The sequence below is a fragment of the Nycticebus coucang genome, chromosome 4 (assembly GCF_027406575.1).
Source record: "Nycticebus coucang isolate mNycCou1 chromosome 4, mNycCou1.pri, whole genome shotgun sequence".
Taxonomy (NCBI): Eukaryota; Metazoa; Chordata; class Mammalia; order Primates; family Lorisidae; genus Nycticebus; species Nycticebus coucang.
The window spans coordinates 133,450,142-133,472,494 of record NC_069783.1 but is presented as its reverse complement, the minus strand read 5'-3'; the positions used below and the strand labels follow the sequence as shown (position 1 = coordinate 133,472,494).

The window sequence follows — 22,353 nt, the reverse complement described above, 5'->3', positions numbered from 1 at the left end:
CGGGTTTCTGTCCTAGTCTCGAGGCTTTGATCAGTGGGTGGGCCACGGATTCTTCTACCGCCTGTCCCATTCCGGCAACTGGCGTCTGACGCGTCGTGGGGCCTCAAGCTCAACTCGGGTCGCCCTCCGGCTCTGTCTCGGCCCTCACGGTCTCTCAGCTCAAAACCGCGGCTTTGCCGGGACGTCACAGCCTCCCTGGCCGACTCCCACGCCGAAGCACGTGACTACGTCCATAGGCTCCTCCTCCTCCGCGGCCGCAATGCTCCGCCCCGAACCTGGCATTTCCGCCGGCCCTCGTGGCCTCGCCCCTAATCCGCGGAGAGCCAATCGACGCGCACGCTGCTTGGCTCCACCCTGGCGCCCTGCTCGGCGCGCCCCTCCCTCCGCCCGCCCGCCGGCCCGCCCGTCAGTCAGGCAGCCAGGCAGTCGGTCCGAGAGGCCGTGGGCTCTTTGCTTCTCCCGCACCGCGCCCTCCTTCCTCCTTTCGGGCCAGCGCCGGCGGCTGCACCGGCGGCGTCGCGGTCCCTTCGGGAGGCGCGGCAGGAGTTGCGCGGCAGCCGCGGAGTGTCAACCCAGCGCGGCGGAGGCGGCGGCGGCCCGGCAGCCAACATGGCGGCGGCGGCGGCGGCGGGCGCGGGCCCGGAGATGGTTCGCGGGCAGGTGTTCGACGTGGGGCCGCGCTACACCAACCTCTCGTACATCGGCGAGGGCGCTTATGGCATGGTGTGGTGAGTGTCCGCTCCCGGACCCCCCACCGCCCCGGGCCGCAGCCGACGCAGCCGCGGCCTCGCCCGCTCCTCGGCCTCCCGCGCGGCCGCGACCCTGAGTCCGGTCTTTGCCGCGGTCCGCGCGCCGGGGGCCTCGGACGGGGCCCCGGGACGGCCGACGCTTCCCCGGCCGGCCCTCGCTGTGCAGGGGGGTGGGCGTGGGGGCGGAGGCCGGGGCGCGGTGACCCCCGAGAAGGGAACAGAAGCGTCCCCCACCCACCAATTTGCTAGCGTCTTGGGCTTCTTTTTGACATCCGATTGTAAAACCCGGAATTCCATCAGATGCTTGGCAGCGGCCGTGGTCTTGAACGCGGTTCCCCTCGGGCTGTGTGCAGAAATAAATATTATAGTTCTCTCCTCTCGTCTGTTTACAGCGAGCAGCTTTCATTAAATGTACTCAGTGGCGTTAATGGTGCTCTCCTGCGCAGTCTTTCTAAAAAGCGTTAGTGACACCAGCGTTGGTTGTAGAATATAAATATTTCACTCTTGAAGTTTTTATTTTTAAATGGATTTTAACGTACTGTTGGCGTTTCGGGAAGAATAAGCCAGCATCATTCTCTTGATTTATTAAAGATCCGTTTGGAGTTGGGCCTAATTTGACTTTGTTTTTTTTCCTGACCCCAAGTGGACTCTCTTACTGGCATAAATGCATCTAGACGTTTTAGCCCAATTACTGTGGACTTTTCCTGTTAATGTTTTAGTGGTCAGTATGTATCCAGCCTTAATGGAATTCTTGGAGAATCACATGCAGGCTCTCCCATTCTTGATCTAGGTCTCTGAGAAGCATTTGTGGGGTGATGGTTATGGTATTGTTCTCATTAGGATGAACTAAATGTGGTGTTTTGTGCAGATGAAGACTCGTGGAAGTAGATTCTCTTAAATCTGAATCTTAAGTCTTTTGTGTTGAGTGAGGCAAATTAATTTATTGAGCTCTTCGTGGGGGGTACTGTGTTACATACATTATTTCATTTTATTTGAACAGCCGCATTGAGGGAAGAAAAAAATGTGGCTTATTTGAAAGCCACATCAAGTGAGAAAAGTAGTTAGAGGTGAAGCCAGTTCCTAAGGTCACAGCACTGAAGAGTCACTCTGAAGATTGTAGACTGAGATCCTGCTTCACATGATGCAGCCCTTTTCATGACATCCTGCTTTCCTTAGTGCTATTAGTAATTTCAGAATTTTAGTGTATTTTGCTGTTACAAGCGAGTATTTTTCAGAAGTGCATTCATATATGAATGATCATAATTTTAGAAATGCCATTGAAGGTGTGTTTTACCAAATTAGCTGGGTAGAAAAACTAGTTAAAATTTTTAAAAAGGCTAGAATTGAATATTTTTATTTTCTTTAGGAAAAAAAAATGCTTCACAGAATGCAACTGTGACAGTTAGTGTGGACTCAGCAAAGAAAAATTAAATTAGGTCAGGCCCCAAATAAAGAAGGCTCTAAAAAGTAATAGGAAGAAAGTATTGCCCACAGCATCCCTTCTCTGTGATACACCTTGTTGCTGTTGGACCTGTGGGTAAATGTGTCTGTAAACGTGTCCCATGGGAGGCTCAGCATTGCCCACCAGATCCTTTGGCCCTTTTTAAAAAATTAGCTTATCTAAGTATGGACTGCAAAAAAATCTTTAGGTTTAGGACATGGCAGTTGAAAAGATATTCCCCTACCTGATAAGATTTTCCCAATTACTAGTCTGAAGAGGATTCAGATTTGGGAACTGTTTTCATACCTACTGGACTTATTTGATGTGCAGAGTTTGTGTTTGAAATGCTAGGTCCTCTTACTGTAATTTTCTTTCCCTAATTTTCCTTTTTTAAGTAATATAGAAATGTAATTGGAATTCAAATCTTAGGCCCGGATTCTAGCCTTTTATCAGGTTGATGATATATCCTACTATTAAGTTGATCTTTTACATTGCATGTTATTAGATTTAATACATGTTGATGAACAATGCTGCTTAATGAGGGTTTCTTGGTAGAAGTATCAATATTTGAATAACAATCTGAAAAACTTCACACAAGGGTGGGGAACCTGCAGCCTTAAAGCCACATGTGGCTTAGTAGGTCCTTAAGTGTGCCTTTTGAAAAAAAAAAAAAAAGTGTGGCCTTTTGGCTGAATCTAAATTTTATAGAACAAATTGTTTTATTTAAAGGGGTGCAGCAGAGGAAGATGAAGCATTTATTGCCTCCTTTGGTGCTTAAAAAAGAACAATCTTAAAATTAGAAAGCCGCAGGTTCCCCACCCCCTCGTCATATCATTTTATTGGGAATTGTGCCTATTTTGCTCAAACCCTTTCCTGATCATTATGTAGCGGACATAAAGAGGAAGAGTGGGGTTTGAATTGGGCCTTATGTAAGTGGGTGTGATTTTGATATGCAGATAATAGGAGCAAGTGACAGCTTGAGCTGTGGAATCTAATTCTGGAAAAGTACTTAGGTGGCAAACTCTGGAGGACTCCAAAGGCAAAATTGAGTTTGATGTATATTTGTGCAATGAGGAAACAACGTTTTTGAAGGAAGCGTTCACAGGGCTAGTTTTGATATTTTAGGTGGAGATTGATAACACTGGTGGGAAGATAGGAAACAGAACTGGAGTGGAGGAGTCAGGCTGTTGTAACCATAGAGGTACAGTAATTAATACAGTAGCAGTGGAAAGTACTGGTGAGGGTGAGCGGCCCTGTATAGATAGGATCAGTAACAGGGGCTCTTGTGGGAAGAGTGGTAGAAAGAATTTTAATCAGGCAGGTGTGGATGGAAGCAAAGGATGATGATACTCTTAAGGGTAAGGGACCAAGAGAGGTAGAATTTGAATTTGAGAGGGATTTCTGAGATAGAATAAGACAGTTTGGTGATTGATCTGGTATTGGCATAACCGAGGTTTCTACCTTGGGAACCTGGGAAGTTAGTGGTGCCGTTATCCAAGGGAAGGAGTTCACTGAGGCAGAGTAGATTTGTCAAGGAGAAATAGTAATTTCTGGTTTGGATTTAAGTTTGTAATGGTTGTATGTCATTCAGTCTATATCCAGAAGGCATCTAGAAATTTATAAGAGGGGAGCAGGAGCTAGAGGTGAAAATTTGTGTAAATGATAGTTAAAATCTTGAATGGATAAGCACAGTTTTTTTTTTTTTTTTTTTTTTTTGTTTTTTGTAGAGACAGAGTCTCACTGTACCATCCTTGGGTAGAGTGCCATGACTTCACACGGCTCACAGCAACCTCTAACTCTTGGGCTTACACGATTCTCTTGCCTCAGCCTCCCAAGCAGCTGGGACTACAGGCACCCGCCACAACACCCGGGTATTTTTTTGTTGCCGTTTGGCCGGGGCTGGGTTTGAACCCACCACCCTTGGCATATGGGGCCGGCGCCCTACTCACTGAGCCACAGGCACTGCCCAGCACAGATTCTTTTTTGATAAGCACAGATTCTTATTTGGAGTCACTAGTTCAGTGAAATTGCAAGCATGTTTTGTATATTCATCGTTTTGACAAATAATCCATAGCATTCGATAGGTTTTCAAAGGGCTCCATTTTTCCAGAAAGGTTGCGGATCAGTGAGGGAGAACAGAAGAACCAAAGAGATAACTCTGGCAATGGAAGAGGAATGTGAGGAGTGGTGAAATGTGTGAGAGAGGAGAAATTAAAGCTACTATGTGAGGTCATCTTAAACTGAGATAGCAAGTATCTACTTAGGTAAGTTGAGTTTGAAATAATTGTTTCTGAATGTGATAAAGGTCATGGGGTCATCTCCATAGAGGTATGCTTGAGGATGGGTAAGACGAGAAAAGGTCTGAGAACTGAGCCAAAGGAATGCCTGTCTTTAGGTGTCAATAAAGGGCAAGTTACAGGAGAGGACACAGGAAATGTGGTCAGAGATCAGAGAACCTGTTATATGTGTCTTATAAAGGAGCCAAGAGAGGTGGCTGTCAGTAAGAGGTTGGTATTGAACACTGCAGGGGTCAAACAGAGCACAGTTGAAAATAAGATGTTACATTTGTTGCCTTTCAACTCTCCTTTAAAAATAAAAAGTGATTGTTCCAACTAAAATTTCATTGTGATCACATTCCTAATGGTGTGATATCCTGTTCAGTTAAAGGTTTTTGTAATTATCAAGACCAGCAGAACAACCATTTATTCATTTACTGTTTTGTTTTTTACATAAATTAACTCTCATAATCACACTGCATAGGTGGCTGTTTTTATTGTTTCTTTTTTTAAAATTTAAACCAGTGAAGAAACTTGAGACTTGCAGAGGTTAGTTAACTTGCCTAAGTACACACAGCTAGGCCATGACGGAGCAACCCAGTCTGTCTGGTTTTTAAGTAATACACAACCAAAGATCAGAGTTGAGAAAATAAGATTTATTTCAATAACAGAAACTATCTGTTGTCTTCTTTTTTGCTTGTTTCACTTTTTAACCTTCCTTAAAACCTTTCATGCAAAGTCAGAGAACAGTTATTGACCATTTATATGCCAGAATTCATATGGTTCCTATTCTTTGGTAATTCTCTTTTTTTTTTTTTTTCAGAGTTACTCTGTTGTCGTGGGTAGAGTTCTGTGGTGTCATAGTTCACAGCAAGAGATCCTCCTGCCCCTGCCTCCCAAGCAGCTGAGGCTATAGGCACCTGCCACAACCTGGCTATTTTTAGTAAGAGGTGGGATCTCTAGCATGGGCTGATCTCAAACTCCTGAGCACAAGCTGTCTACCCGCCTTGGGCTCCCAGCGTGCTGGGATTACAGGTGTGAGCCACTGGCTCAGCCCTTTGGTAGCTCATTATGCAAATAATGGGATAAAATTAGGCAGTGATATTCAGAAGAATTGTGTGAAGTGCCGTGAGACAAAGGCCTGAGTGACTGGAGCTGTCTTTGTATGGCTTTCTAGACTTCTGAACCAGGTATTGATACGTGACTAGGAGTTTGCCCTGAGAAGTGCTTTCTGAAGTATGGAAACACATCAGTTCATGAAAACAAGTTAATTTGGGGTGGCTGGAGCATGGGAGTGCCTTATAGCTGGAATTGGGTCAGCTGGGGTAGGCAGGGCCAAATCCTAAAGGAGGATTTTTTTGTTTGCTAAGGAGTTTGGACTTGATCTTGCAGGTCAGTGGTCCCCAGCAATTTTAACACTAGGGACTGGTTTCATGGAAGACAGATTTTCCATAGACTTGGCGGTGGGAGTCCCAAATGGTTCAAACACATTACATTTATTGTGCACTTTATTTCTGTTATTATTCTATTGTATTATATAATGAAATAATTATACAGCTTACCATAATGCAGAATCAGGGAGTCCTGAGCTTATTTTCCTGCAGCTAGATGGTCCTAGCACTAGCATCACCACCTCAGCTCCACCTCAGATCATCAGGCTTTAGATTCTCACAGGGAGTGAGAATCTGCACTACATCCCTCATCTGCACAGTTTACAGTAGGGTTTGTGCTCCTATGAGAAATTAATGCTGTCCCTGACCTGACACGCAGCAATCCAAGTGATGGGGAGTAGCTATAAATACATATGAAGCTTTGCTTGCTTCCTCGCTGCTCACCTTCTGCTGTGCGGCCTCATTCCTAACAGGCCTCTGACTGGTATTGGTGTGCAGCCTGGGGATTGAGGACCGCAGTTGTAGGTGATACAGAGTCCTTAAAGAATGGCCTTCTTGGCTGGCTGGCTGCATCACGCCTGTAATCCTAGCACTTTGGGAGGCTGAAGCGGGTGGATTGCTTGAGCCTAAGAATTGGAGGTTGCTGTGAGCTATGACACCATGGCACTCTACCCAGGGTGACTAAGTGAGTCTCTGTCTCAAAAAAAAAAGACTTTCTTTCTGTCACTTCCTCATTAAATTTTATTTTATTTTATTGATTTTTTTTTTTTTTTTGCAGTTTTTGGCCAGGGCTGGGCTTGAACCTGCTACCTCCGGCATATGGGGCCAGGGGCTATACTCCTTTGAGCCACAGTCACTACCTCATTAAATTTTATTGATGGTGTTCCCCTACTTTGTCTTTTACGCTTTCTACTTATTCTCTTCTTTTTGCTTACCTTTGTGGTACTCAGTGGGGGTGATTTTACCTCTCTTCTACCAGGGCATTTGGAAATGGGGGAGGACTTTTTGTTTTGTTGTCACATTGATTTGGGGGTGTTTTTGGCCTTCAGTGTGTGTGTGAGATGGGGCCAGACGTGTTGAATGATCCACAGTGTGTGGTACAGTTGCTCTGCGTGTTGAATGATCCACAATGTGTGGTATAGTTGCTCTGCTGGAGAAGGTTCTACCAGTCTACCCCAGAAACACTGGGCCATATTCAAGCCCTACCTTTCTGTAAGGCAGTGGTTCTCAACCTTCCTAATGCCGCGACCTCTTAATACAGTTCCTCATGTTGTGGTGACCCCCAAACATAACATGATTTTCGTTGCTACTTCATAACTGTAATTTTGCTGCTGTTATCCTAAGACCATTGGAAATAGGTGTTTTTCCTTTAAGGGCTCAGGACCCACAGGTTGAGAACCCTGCTGTAAGGCTTATCTCTGTGAACTTTGCCTTGCCACTCCCTGTTAATGCACTCCCTCCCTGGAACTCTGCACTAGAGTGCTGAACCACCTCTTTGAAAGACAGGTGCAGCAGCAGTGTGTACCATATATGAAAGCTCTAGTCCTGGAGACAGAGATCTGGTGTGAGATTCTTGGCTTTGCTTGCTAACTCTTCATTTAACTTTTAATAAGTCTCTTGTGTACTTTTTTTTGGAGCTCAAAGAGGTGAGGAGACCAGCTTACATGAGGAACTAGTGTTTCTAAACAGACTTTAGAGTACAAATAAAACTCAGAACAAAATTAATTTTGACATTAACAGCGTCCCTAATAATATGTTCATGGTAGAACTATTACAACATTGACATGATTTGATTTGTATAAATTCAAGTTGAGTTTTCCCAGGAACCATATATAACTTATTCCTCACCTTGCTCACATTAATGTACCTATTAATTGAAAAACAACTGATAGCTCAACAAACATCCAGTGCTCCCTGCATCCAGCCTACCCTCTTACCCACTTAACTCTAACCCTGAGATGCTGTTTCTTCCCTTTTGCTTCTCTTTTTCACTTCTTGGGGCACCCATACTCAGAGATACCTAGGAGTATATCCAGTAGCTAACTGTACTGTCTCTGCTCCCTCTAGGAAAAGCCACCTTCCCGAGCTTTGAAATGACTCACACTGTACCACATGGGGTATGAGAGATTCCAGGAAGATTCTGACCCTGGGCTTTCTGGAATCCACACAGACCCACAGGAGGAGAAAGCTATAGACAACAAATATAGGGTGGCCATAAAGTTCGTGTGCAGTTAACAACTGTTTAGACCTCTGTATGTAGGGTCCTGTTTTCCCCACTATAGCATGAGAGGATTGGGCTGTGTCTGTGGTTTTCAACCAGCCTCTGTCTTAAGGGCCCTGGGCCTCATCTTGCATGAGGAAACCTCACATGCAGCACTTGCTGTCCCCTGATTGAAGCGTTCCTGCTGCTGCTTTTCATTCATTGTCATCTTCACATATATACCTATTAGAATTAGCAGGATAAGATTCATTTGGGAGCGGTATTTATTTGCTTTAAAAATGTTTGTAAACCAACAGAAGAGATATTCTTCAAGGTCCCTCTCAGATTCTCAGCCTGAGGGCAGGCTGTGGGTTCTGACATCTAGGTGTCTGCATTAGTTGCAAGCCTGCCTGCCTTGCCTTAGGTGGTTTCAGATTCATTCTCATCCCAGTCTTTGAGGTATTATACAGTATTTTCTCACTTCACAGATAAGGAAACCAGGTGTCAGGTCATTTGTCCAAGGTTCACAGCCAATAAATACATTGTAGAACTAAGATCTGAACTGAGATTTGTCTAGACTGTAAAGCCTGTGACTTTTTTTTTTTTTTTCTTTAACGACTATAGGATTTCCTCTGTTACACCAAGCTACCTAGAAACATGCTTCCTATAGCCTGGATGATGGTATTCATTGACACTAAAGTATAAAATGATGATTGTCACAGCCAACTCAGTCCCCAAGAGGAAGATGGAGGGGAAGGGATTAAAGCAACTGAGTTTTTAGCAGGAGGCTGGTGTTGATTTCTTCTCCTCATATTTTCCAGTTTGTTGATTTTCATTCATTTAGTAATTATTATTAAAAGTGTGCCCAGCTGGGCGCAGTGGCTCACGCCTGTGGGAGGCTGAGGAGGGAGAATCGCTTGAGCTCAGGAGTTTGAGACTCGCCTGAGGAACAGTGAGACCCCGACTCATGAAAAAAATGGAAAAACCCAGCCGGGCACCGCAGCGAGCGCCTGTAATCCCAGCGGCTTCCGGAGGCTGAGGCAGCCCGAGTCTGAGGTTGCGGTGAGCTACCACGCCACTGCACTCTGCTCAGGGGCATAGGTGTGGAGTCTGAGGTTGCGGTGAGCTACCACGCCACTGCACTCTGCTCAGGGGCATAGGTGTGGAGTCTGAGGTTGTGGTGAGCTACCACGCCACTGCACTCTGCTCAGGGGCATAGGGTGGGACCCTGTCTCAACAAAAAAAAATTAATAAATAGAAGTGCGCCTGACCTATGTGCTAGGTAATAGGAACAAAGTTGTGTATAAAAAGTGATTCTTACTTTTTGGTGTTTATAGTCCACCAGGGCAGTAACAACAGTTACGGAGTGCTGTGAGTTGTGGAGTGCTACCAGAGGATACAAAAGTGAAGCTAGGACATTCTGAGTAGTCAGGAGTAAGTGGTGTTTAAAATGGGACTTGCTAGCTGGTTCAGAGGTAGGTGGGGTGCTGAAGACTGTAGGCATTACCTTGTAGAGACTGTAATATAAAAAAAGAGCTGATGATAAAGATCTGGGGCTGGCTAAGCATCCCTAGCTCAGTGGTTAGGGTGCTGGCCACATACACCAGGGCTGGCAGGTTCAGACCTGACCCAGGCCTGCTAAATAACAATGACAGCTACAACAACAACAAAATAGCTGGGCGTTGTGGTGGGCGGCCTGTAGTCCCAGCTACTTGGGAGGCTGAGGCAAGAGAATTGCTTAAGCCAGTGGTTCTCAACCTGTGAGTTGTGACCCACAGGAACTGTATTAAAGGCTCACGGCATTAGAAAGGTTGAGAACCACTGGCTTAAGCACAAGAGTTTGAGGTTGCTGTGAGCTGTGACACCATGGCAGTCTGCTGAGGGCAACATAGCAAGACTCTGTCTCGGAAAAAAAAAAAAAGATCTGGGTCTGTTAGCAGGGTGGCTCATGCTGGGAATCCCATCAACTCCGGAGGTTAGAGGCAGAAGGATCTGTTTAAGCCCGAGAGGTTGAGGCTGCAATGAGACCCTGTCTGTTAGAGAAAAAAAAAATACCTGGAGGTCTTTGTTATGCTACTGCAGGGAGTAGGAAGTGCAGTTAAGGCTTCCAGTATCCTTGGAACTGAACTAGTGCTCCCTCTTTACATTTATAAATCTTCTTGCACCTATCTGACCAGCTGAGTTTTTTTCTTTCTTTTCTCACTTCCCTCTGTATTTGGCAGAAGGGAGCTGACCCTAGCTTCCCAAAGATGGTGTGTGTGTCTTCAGTTCATTTGATGACCAAAGGCTGAGAACATTCTGAATCCGACTCCTGGGGAAGAGTATCCACCTCTGGCCTAGGCAGCCGAGGCCCTGGGTGAGGTCATTTAATAAGACTGGCCATCTATCTCAGGTTCAAGGGGTGAGGTGGGAGTGGTTAAGAGTCCTCTCATTGACTACTGACTTGCCAGGTGAAAGGTTTTGGTACTGTTTCTCCTGCTTTTCTCCAGGTAGAAACCTTTCACTTTTGTTGGCCCTGTGGAGGAAAGGATGGAGGGAAGAGAGGAGAAATGTTTGAGACAGGAAGAGTGCCTTGGATTGCTTTTAGGGCTATTCCGCCTTCCCATTTCTGGGAGTATGAGGTGACAGCTAAACTAGGTGGCATCTTTAAAGTAAAATTGTTATATATATATAGTGTGTGTGTATATATATATATAGAGAGAGAGAGGGAAAATGCTAAATATATATGTTTAAATATATATCATGACACATATGTGAGTTATGCAGCCTGACGACAAGCACCTAAGAACCCACCACCACCGAGTACCTTCTTGACCATGTTTTCTGAGGCCAGTGCTCCTGACCCTGGCCACAGCCCTCACCCCAGGATTCTGTCTTCTTTGGTGTGTATACAGTGGCGTGGGTGAGAACATGGCTTTTGACCTCTTCTTTGTGACTGTGGCAAGTTACCCACCTCAGCCTGTTTTCCCGTCTGTAAAAAGGGGGTAATGTTACACCCCTCAGTGTCCTGAGGATTACATGAGGTCATGTAGGTGAGGGGCTGAGCACTCAGTACTGTTAGTAATGCACTAACTGTTCTTCCCTTGAAGTAAGTGGCCTGGCGAGATGTGAATCCACCCTCGCAGATTGTGCGAAAGTGAAAATACTAGACTTGGGGTCAGACAGGGTCTGTGTCCAGTTCCACGCATGGGATTTTGGGCAGCCTGCATTCCCATTCTTGGATTTCACAGTCAGAGACCATCTTCTGTGCCAAGCCCTCAGTGATGTTCCTACCCTTCCTCAAGAATGTGGTACTGTTGTGTTGGGGACAGACTGATAAGGAAATAAATTACTATGTAACCTGGTTTGTGCTTTTAACAGAAGAAAAACATTCCTATGTGATCAGGACAGAGCAGCAATCTGCACCCATGCTTCCCAGTTACTAATTAACTCAACAAATAGTGTATGTCTGGGTGATACTCTACCAGTGGTTCTCAACCCTCCTCATGTCGCGACCCTTTAATACAGTTCCTCGTGTTGTGGTGACCCCCAACCATAAAATTATTTTCGTTGCTACTTCATAACTGTAATTTTGCTGTGCAGGATGTATTTTCATTGTCTTAGGCGACCCCTGTGAAAGGGTCGTTTGACTCCCAAAGGGGTCACAACCCACAGGCTGAGAACCTCTGCTAGGTGCCATGTGTGTTTATTAGTGAACAAAGCATCTAACCTTCAGCGGGCTTAGAGTCTATGGAAACACCTGGCCCCATGGGAGTGGCTTGAAGAGAGGGGTGGAAAGGATTGGTCAGGCCTTGAGTTGGAGTTCCTGCTAATGAGTTTCCTCTTTGTTACTCTTTTTATAGCACTTATCACATAGGTCTAAAATATATTTTTCAAAGTCTGCTGATGTCATTTAATTTTAAATGGCCCACTTTTTTTTTTTTTTTCCATTTGGGCAACTAGAAACTAAAGTAAGTGGCTTATGCACAAACCTGTTTTGTTTTGTTTTTTTTAAGTGAGTTATTTATGTTGTTATTAAGTGGACATGAAACCCTTCAGCAGTTCCTACAGTAAGCAGATATTTGTTTTCTTTTTTCTTATATATGTCCCCTAAAATTTTTGAGAATTTGAGGCCATATTATAATTGTCCCCCCATTTAAGAATCATATTAGAAATAAAGCAATGTTAGTAAATAAAAGCTTGAAGGGACAGCCTAATCAGGAAAATTTATAATTTCTCAGAAGGTCAGGATTCTCTATATAAGTTTACACTTTGTGAACCGGACCATCATTTTAATTACTAGCAAGGAAGGGTTTCAGTTTCTAAGCCCAGGCACTGGAGGGATCTGTAAGTCTACTGCAGATTCTGAGAATTCCTGTCAGGATGGACCTGAAGGGCCAGGCAGATTGAGAGACTGTGAAGACTTGCACCTCTTACCAGCTGTCAGGGTCCACATTTTGCAGTTTGGACCTTAATTTGGGTTAACATGGTCTTTTAAAATGCTCATTATAGGCAGTTGCAGTGGCGTGTCCGGGTAATTTCAGCTGCTCAGGAGATTGAGGTAATTGCTCACTCCCAGGATCTCAAGGCCAGCCTGGGCAACAGTGAGACTCATTTCAAAAAAATGCTCATTCACGGCTCGGCGCCTGTAGCTCAGCTCAATACATCAGAGCTGGCCGGTTCCAATCCAGCTCCAGCCTGCCAAACAACAATGACAACTACAACCAAAAAAAAGTAGCCGGGCATTGTGGCAGGTGCCTGCAGTCCCAGCTACTTGGGAGGCTGAGGCAAGAGAATCGCTTAAGCCCAGGAGTTGGAGGTTGCTGTGAGCTGTAATGCCATGGTACTCTACCCAGGGTGACAGCTTGAGGCTCTGTCTCCCCCCAAAAAAGCTCATTCACTCCTTTATTTTTTCAGAGGGTCTTGCTTTGTTACCCTGCCTAGAGTGTAGTGCCATCATCATAGCTCACTGCAGCCTCCAACTCCTGGACTCAAGGAATCATCCTACCTCAGCCCCCCAAGTAGCTAGGACTATAGACATGTGCCACTTTGCCTGGCTAATTTTCTATTTTTAGTGGAGACGGGGTCTTGCTCTTTCTCAGGATGGTTTCAAACTCCCAAGCTCCAGCAATTCTCCTATCTCAGTATCCCAGAGTACTAGGATTACAGGCGTGAGCCACTGTGTGTTCTGGCCTCAGTTACCTCTTGATACTATACTGAATTTTTTTTTTTTTAAAGACAGAGTCTCACTATGTCACCCTCAGTAGAATGCTGTGGCGTCACAGCTCACAGCAGCCTCAAACTCTTGGGCTTAAGTGATTCTCTTGCCTTAGCCTCCCAAGTTGCTGGGACTAGAGGCACCCACCACAGTGCCCGGATATTTTTTTGTTTTTGTTGTAGTTGTCGTTGTTTAGCTGGCCCAGGCTGGGTTCGAACTCGCCAGCCCCAGTGTATGTGGCTGGCACCCTAACCACTGAACTACGCCAAGCCAATACTGATTTTTTTGTTAAAGTGAGCAAACAACAGGCAAAAAGTGTTTGTCTCTAGTCTTTTATATTTTATTTTCATTTATTTATTTTTTTTGAGATGGAGCCTCAAGCTGTTGCCCTGGGTAGAGTGCTGTAGCATCATAGCTCACAGCAACCTCCAACTCCTGGGCTCAAGCAATTCTCCTGCCTCCGCCTCCCAAGTAGCTGGGACTACAGGCGCCTGCCACAATGCCCGGCTATTTTTTGGTTGCAGCCATCATTGTTATTTGGTAGGCTCTGGCTGGATTCAAACCCGCCAGCTCAGATGTATGTGACTGGCACCTTAGCCACGTGAGCCTTTTATTTTAAAACAGCTTTACTATCTACTATAACATTGTAAGTGTTCAGTGATTTTTTTTTTTTTTAGACAGAGTCTCACTTTGTGACCCTCGGTAGAGTGCTGTGGTGTCACAGCTCACAGCAACCTCTAACTCTTGGGCTCAAGTGATTCAGTCGCCTCAACCTCCTGAGTAGCTGGGACTACAGGTGCTGGCCACAATGCCTGGCTGATTTTTTAGAGATGGGATTTCGCTCTAGCTTAGGCTGGTCTTGAACTCGTGATTTCAGGCACTCTGCCCACCTCGGCCTCCTAAAGTGTTGTGATTACAGGCATGAGCCATGGCGCCCTGCCCAGTGATTTTTTTTTTTTTTTTTGAGTTGTGCAGCCATCACCACAATCCATCATTCCAAAAATTTCCCCTGCCATTTGCAGTCATTTGCCACTCCCATCCCCAGGCAATCCCTGATGTGTTTTCTGTTTTGCCTATTCTAGAACTTCAATGGAAATGGAATAATGAAGATGTAATTTTTTTGAGTTTCTTCTTTTTTTTTTTTTTTGCAGGTTTTGGCCAGGGCTGGGTTTGAACCCACCACCTCTGTCATATGGGGCCGGCGCCCCACCCCTTTGAGCCATAGGCACTGCTCGAAGATGTAATTTTTTAAATCTGGTATTTCTTTGATAATATGTTTTGTGATTCACACATATTGTGGGATCAGTACTTTGTTGCTTTTTTGTCATCAAGTAGTAATTAATTGGATGGATATACCAGATAATGGACACGTGGAAGTTTTTGGTTTTTGTGTATTATGAATAATGCTGCTATGAACTTTCATTGACGAGTCTGGATATTTGTTTTCATTTCTCTTGGATACCTAGGAGTGTAGTTTGGGTCATTAGGGTAGTGACAGGTTTTTTTTTGGTGGGGGGGGTTAAAATAATTTAAAACTATAATAAGAATACAAATTCATTTATTGAATAAATATGAAGGCTGTATGTGCTAGTCACTATTCCAGGCACTGAGAATAGAGTGATGAAAAAACTTAGTCCCTGGCTGGGCACCAGAGTGAGACCCCATCTCAAAAAATATAGCTGGGTATTGTGGCGGGTGCCTTGTAATCTCACCTACTCAGGAGGCTGAGACAAGAGAATCACTTGAGCCCAAGAGTTGGAGGTTGCTGTGAGCTGTGACGCCACGGTACTACCCAGGGTGACAAAGTGAGTCTCTATCTCAGAAAAAAACAAAAAAGTATAGTCCCTGCACTTGAGGAGCTTGTTTTCCAGTGGAGAAGGCAGCTCGTCACGCATAGGTGATGGTGCACTTCACTAAGTGCTCTGAAGAAAACTAAAATGAGGTAAGGGCGTAAAGCACAAAGAGGGGAGAATTGTTTTTCTTGTAATAATTAACTTAAAATGTTTTTAATACTACATATTTTTGTTTTATTTGAAGCAATTTTAAATGGATAGAAATTTACAAGGACCAGTACAAAGAATTTTTTTCCTCTAATTGCTGATACAGTGCCCCATCTCACCTAAACACTTTAAGGTGTGTTTTCACCAAACAAGGACACGCCCACATAACCCTGACACGGCCCTGCCATCAGGAAATTATTCCTGACATGTTATGACTGTCTGCTCTTCGGACCCTGAACTACAATTGTATTGCCTTTAGTAGTCCTGTCTCTTTTGGTTTCCTTCAGTCTGGAGCAGTTCTTTAGAATTTCTTTGGCTTTAACTTTTGAAAATTGAGGTGTTTTTAGCTTTTTAAGAAAACTATTTTCTTTTTTTTTTTTTGGTCGGGGCTAGGTTTGAACCTGCCACCTCCAGCATATGGGACTGGCGCCCTACTCCTTGTGCCACAGGCGCCACCCAAGAAAACTATTTTCTAAAGTAGCTGTTCACTTTATATTTCTGTCAGCAGTGCATGAGAGGTTCCCAGTTTCTCCATATCCTTGTTAACATTTTGTTCATTCATCCTTTTTGTTCATTCACATTTGTTCACCACATTTTGTTCATTCATCCTTGTTCATTTTGTTAGTATTTTATAACATCTCATCTAGTGGGTTTCTAAGTGCAATCACATTATGATTTTACTTTGTATTTCCCTCCTGACAAATGGTGATGAGCATTTTTTGATATGCTTGATAACCATTTGTATATCTTCTTTAGTGAAGTGTCCAGTCATTTCTTTTGCCCGCTTTTTAAAATCTTCTTCTTCCATTCAATTTTGATGTACATTTAGTCCTTGACTTGTGATGGTTCAGCTCATGATTTTTTTTTCCCCCTTTTTGAGATGGAGTCTCACTTTCTTGCTCAGGCTAGACTGCCATGGTATCAGCCTAGCTTACAGCAACCTCAAACTCCTGGCCTCATGAGATCCCCCTGCCTCAGTCTCCCAGAAGTGCTAGGATTACAGGCACGAGCCACAGTGCTCAGCCAACTTACAATTTTTTGATTTTGTGATGATACAACTGATATACACATTTATTAGAAACCACACCTCACGTACACATATAATCATTTTGTTTTTCACTTTCAGTACAGTATTCAATAAATTATATGAAGTATCGGGTGGTGCCTGTGGCTCAGTGAGTAAGGCGCCAGCCCCATATACCAAGGGTGGCGCGTTCAAACCCAGCCCCGGCTGAACTGCAACCAAAAAATAGCCGGGCATTGTGGCGGGCGCCTGTAATCCCAGCTGCTTGGGAGGCTGAGGCAGGAGAATCGCGGAAGCCCAAGAGCTAGAGGTTGCTGTGAGTCCTGTGTACATCATGGCACTCTACTGAAGGCGGTACGGTGAGACTCTGTCTCTACAAAAAAAAAAAAAAAAAATTATATGAAGTATCGACACTTTATTATAAAATAGGCTTTGTGTTAGATGATTTTGCCAGCTGTAGACTGAGTGCTCTGAACATGTTTAAGGTAAGGTAGGCACAGCCATGATGTTTGGTAGGTTAGGTGTATTAAATGCTTTTTTCCGTATTTTCAGCTTACAGTGGGTTCATTGGTGCATGACCCCATCATAAGTTGAGGAGCATCTGCATGTAATTCCGCATTCTTCAGGTTTTCCTTTAGAGTTGGGACAACCAAAGGCGTGGTGCATAATCCAGATCTAATCACAAGGCAACATCAGACAGGCCCTAGTTTAGGGGTAGGCTACAAAATAACTGGCCGGTAAACCTCACAAATGTCAAGGTTGTGAGACCCAAGAAAAGACTGAGAGACACTACAATTGCATATGGTATGTGATTCTCAATTGGCACAATTGGCAATGCTAGAATGGTTCTGAAGGTTAGCTCGTAGTAATGTAGTTCATGCTTTTCATTATGGAGGAGAATGATCCTGTCTGTAGGAAATACACGCCAAACTATTAGGAGGTTAGCAGGTGGCATATTGACAAACTTATTCTTAAATGCTTGAGAGAGCAAAAGTTTAAGGAACAACTTTTCTGTAGTTTGAGGTACAATTCCTTTTCACTAGAGTTTTTTTTTTTTTTTAGAGACAGAGTCTCACTTTGTCGCCCATATCACAGCTCACAGCAACCTCCAGCTTTTGGGTTTAGGTGCTTCTCTTGCCTCAGTCTCCCAAGTAGCTGGGACTACAGGTGCCTGCCACAACGCCTGGCTATTTTTTGTTGTTGTTGTTACAGTTTGGCCGGGGCCAGGTTTGAACCGTCATCCTCCTCTGTATGTGGCGCCCTACCCACTGAGCCACAGGCCCGCCCTTTACTAGAGTTTTTGATGAGTCCCTTTTAGAAGGGTACTTGCATGAGGTTGTGCTGGAATCTGGGGGAAAGATAGCTTTCCTCCAAGAGCACTGGCCGAGCAGTCAAAAGACCCGCGTCTTGGTCCCTGCTGCTAAGGCCCATGGAGTTTGTGCTAATCATTTCTGTAGGTTTAAGTTTTGTCGTCTGTATAATTAAGGAATTAGAATGGTCTCTGGGGCCCTTCCAGCTCTAATATTGTCACTGCCCTCAGGAACATTATATGAAGTCAACATATATGAAGACTTTTGTATGACTATTTGTTTCCCTGTTACCGGAGTGCTGTTCTAGTGCAATTTACCACAGAAAACTAGATGATTATTATTGGGATATAATAAAATGAGAAGAAACTTAAGATTAAAAACTAGCCAACTGATTTATTTTAATATTAAAAGCCCAAAATTAAACCCTTGAGGAAAATGATTGTATTTTCTCTGTTCCGAGAATAAAGTTGAGACTTCTAGTACTATGTGAGAAAGGTCATTTGTCTCAAGGATTAGATTATTTATGTGTATCTGACTGAAGAGACTGTTTTTTTCTTTTGAGACAGTGTCTCAAGCTGTTACTCTGGGTAGAGTGCCATGGCGTCACAGCTCACAACAACTTCCAACTCTTGGGCTTAAACAAGTCTCTTGTCTCAGCTTCCCAAGTAGCTGGGACTACAGGTACCCACCACAATGTCTGGCTGTTTTGTTGTTGTTGTTGTTGTTGCAGTTGTCATTGTTGTTTGGCAGGCCCAGGCCGGGTTTGAATCTGGCAGCTCCAGTGTTATGTGGCTGGCCCCCTAACCACTGAGCTACAGGCACTGAGCCTGAAGAGACTTTTTAACCTAGTGACTGGAATGAATGTGATGCTACCATTTTAGCATGGGGAAAAATGTGTAATGAAAACTGGAGAGTTTCAGAGATAGGGAAATATCTAAATAGAACTGATTGAAAGCAGTCCCAAAAAAGAACGAACTTGGTACAATCTTTTTATAGAAGAAGCAGCTTGCTGCAGAGCTCAAGAAATTGCCACTAAACACAGGTCAGGTTTTCAGAGCAGAGAGTAATACGTATAGAGTTCACCTTGGCCATGAGGATTTATCTTTAGTTAGTAACTAAGTTCAAGGCACTGCTATTTGTTGGTTCAGTAGAGATTTAAAAATTTTTTGCTTGGTGGTTTGTTCGAAATTTTCCTTCCTTTTTCATTCTATCAAAGCTGAACCTATCTTAACAATTTACATTTTTTCCCATTAAATCGATTTTGTTTCTGTTCCATGGTTGAACCAGATCCTTTTTTTTTTCCTTTGAGACAGTCCTGCCCTATCACCTTGGGTAGAGGTCAGTGATACCATTATAGCTCACTACAACCTCAATTCCTTGGCTTGCTCAGTTCTCCTGCCTTAGGCTTCTGGGTAGCTGGAACTACAGATGTGTGCCATCACACCTGGCTGACTTGTCTATTTGTAGTAGAGACAGGGTCTCAGTCTTGGTTAGGCTGGTTTTGAACTCCTGGCCTCAAGCAATCCTTCCACTTCGTGTCCCAAAGTGTTAGGATTACAGGCTTGAGCCACCCTGCCTGGCTGAGACTGCCTCATGAGGTAGAACTTCGCAGTGAGACCACTGTTCTGGTGTGTGCCTGTGTGTGTACTGTCTAGTCTCTGCAGCCACCACCATGACTATTTCTCTGAGTGCTTTTCATCCATTAAGCACCTTCACATATATTAATACCCTTACGTTTATCCTTAAATAATACAGTAGTTAGCATTTCCTGGTTTTGAATTTTATAAGAGTGAAATCATACTGTATATACTTGACTAGGTTTTCTCAGTCAAAGATGTTGTTGAGTATAGCTATTAATTTTTATTGCTTTATATATCAAAATTTTTTTTTTTTGTGAAGGATGACAAGCTTATACCTTCGCTTATATATACAAGAATCAGAATCTGTGCTTGGGTAGGTACTTTGAGATTATGGGAAAGCAGGATAAGTATGAAAATGTCTCCTTTTATGTAACACTTTTTACTTTAAGATTGCTGTCATGTCCAGCCTCTTCACACTTCTGTAGGATAGATAAGGCCCAATTATCTGTTACACAGATGGAGAAACTGAGAGCTAGGCAAGGATAGTGGCCTGTGCACAGGTGTGGCAGTGACCATGTTAGCAGCAATTGGGACTAAGTTGGAGGAATCTTCATCAGAGAAATTTAAGAGTAAGAGACAATCTTCATAGGAACTTCATAGGTTTACCAACAGAGAGATCCCTGTTTTTCTGTTGGATAAATTGATGGTGTTAGGAGAAGGGACATTTGTGGGAGCAAAGCTCCAGGGAGAAGGAAGATGTATATTGAACCTTCATTGCTTCTGGTGAAATAATTGTGCGTTTTGTGAGATCACAGATGGGAAAGAAAGAGGAGCCCTTCTCCTTCATCTTGAGAGAAGAAATTGAGGGTGCTGTAGGAACTGACATCACTATAAAACCATGCCAATGTGAGTTTGCATAAGGGATTTCATGCCAGGGGGCCTCACTTTTCTGAGTGAGGTAGGAGGTAAGATTGGGCATTGCCAAGAGTACAAGGTGTCAGAGGGTTGGAAAGGGTGAAGAAGTTTGAAACAGCTGTCGTGTGCTTCAGCATCCGCTAGAAACAAACGAAAGGACTGCCGCACACCCCGAGAGCAGGGACTTTGTTCCCTGCTTTCTCCACACAAGTAGCACACGCATTTTATGTAGTGGGTATTCAGGAAATATTTGTCAAGTTGCATGATACCCTGAGGCTGGCAATACTCTGTGCCATCCCCACCTTCTCCTCACTTTTCCATTCATTTCTCTGTATTTGAATATATGAATGAAGGAAAGAACAAGTTCCTCACTTAACTGTAAGCCTCTTTTAAGAGCTTGTGGGGAATTTATCTCACTTAACCAATTTTAGAAGCTACATTTGAAATCTCAGCTGTGGCCCTAATACCTGGGTGACTTAGACCATGTTTAACTTCTTAGTATTCTGGTGACACAGGGATCATATGCCTTTTGAGTGTTGAAATGACTATCAACTAAATCATTGTGAAATCCTGAGAGAATTTTTTTGTGCCCCAATGTGGATCTGAAGAATAAAGCATTCAAGTAAATGACTTTAGGGTATAGGCTAAATACCTGTGTATATGATAACTTTGCCACCACGCCTGGCCGATATTTGTCTTTATGTGACTGGCTTATTTCACTTATAATATCTTCAGGAGGCTGGGTGTGGTGTCTCAAGCCTGTAATCCTGGCACTTCGGGAGGCTGAGGCAGGAGGAGTGCTTGAGGCCAGTAGTTTGAGACCAGCCTGAGTAAGAGTGAGACCCTATTTCTACCAAGAAAAAAAAAAAAAACAAACAGAAAAATTAGCCATGTGTGGAGGGGCGTGCCTGTAGTTCCAGCTATTCTCAGGAAGCTGAGGCAGAAAGATCACTTGAACCCAGGAGTTTGAGGTGATAGTGAGCAATGATCACACCACTGTACTCTAGCCTGGGCAACAAAGCAAGACCCTGTCCAGGGAAGAAAAAATCCTCAAGATTCTTCCATGGTGTAGCATGTGTTCTGACTTCTTTTTTAAAGGCAGAATACTATTCCATTGTTTATATACACAGCACATTTTGTTTATCCATTCTTCTGTTAATGGACACTGAGTTGCTTCTACCTCTTGACTGTTATAAATAATGCTGCCATGAACATAGGTGTAGGAGTATCTGCGTGAGTCCTTGCTTTTTAGTCTTTTGGTTTTGTACTCAGAAGTGACATTGCTGGATCGTATAATTGTGTTTGATTTTTTTGAGGGACCACCATATTGTTTTCCAAGGTGGCTGTACCTTTTTATACTCCCACCAACAATGCATAAAGGTTCCAGTTTCTCCACACCCTCATCAACCCTCTCCTCCTCTCTCCCTCCCTCCTTTTTGATAGTAGTCATCTTGACCGGTAGAGGTGGAGAAGTTACTTGGATAGTTCTTGTGCTCTGTTTGGTGGACCAGCAGTTAGCAGTGGGTGTTTGGCAGCTAAAGTGAGAGTGACTCAGTAAATACTGTTAAGTGCTTTCTGGGATAAAAATATGATTAAGACATAATCCTTTTCTCAAAGGGAGCCCTTGATAAATACAGCAGGGAGCTTACAACTTTAGAAGTCTGTGTGTGTGTTTCCCACGTGTGCACTTTGTTCACAAAAGATTATAAAAGTATATACATCTTAAACTAGATGGTCATACAGTATCACCATTGTTGATGAATTAATGACTTTAAACATGGAAAGTTAAAGAATGTTTCATGTTTTTTTTTGAGACAGAGTCTCAAGCTGTCACCCTGAGTAGAGTGCTGTGGCGTCACAGCTCACAGCAACCTGAAACTCTTGGGCTTAAGTGATTCTCTTGCCTTAGCCTCCCAAGCAGCTGGGACTACAGGCACCTGCCACAACGCCCAGCTATTTTTTGGTTGTAGTTGTCATTGTTTGGCAGGCCCAGGCTGGATTCAAACCCGCCAGATCTGGTGTATGTGGCTGGCGCCCTAGCTACTTGAGCTATAGGCGCCGAGCCAGAATGTTTTATTTTTATTGGTAGGGTTTTCAATGGAATTTTAAAAGTCCATTTGATAATTTTTTCAGTTACTGTTAAGACTAGACTTTGTGAATATTCTGATACACTCTTTCTTATTTATGAGCCTCTCAGATGATATGGCTTCTAGACTCCCTGAGTGTGGGAGAAATGGGCATTGCCTTCAAGTTCTCCAGTTAATAATAGA

The 22,353-nt window shown here is 43.9% G+C and overlaps 1 protein-coding gene across 1 annotated transcript in view; it reads left to right on the top strand.

The window, feature by feature from the left end:
- Positions 1-357: 357 nt before the first annotated feature.
- Positions 358-22,353, top strand: part of MAPK1 (mitogen-activated protein kinase 1) — a 99,536-nt gene continuing 77,540 nt past the window's right edge. The window contains exon 1 of the mRNA XM_053590101.1: positions 358-728. Within this exon, the coding sequence (XP_053446076.1) occupies positions 610-728 (119 nt within the window). The 5' untranslated portion in view covers positions 358-609. The remainder of the gene's footprint in view (positions 729-22,353) is intronic.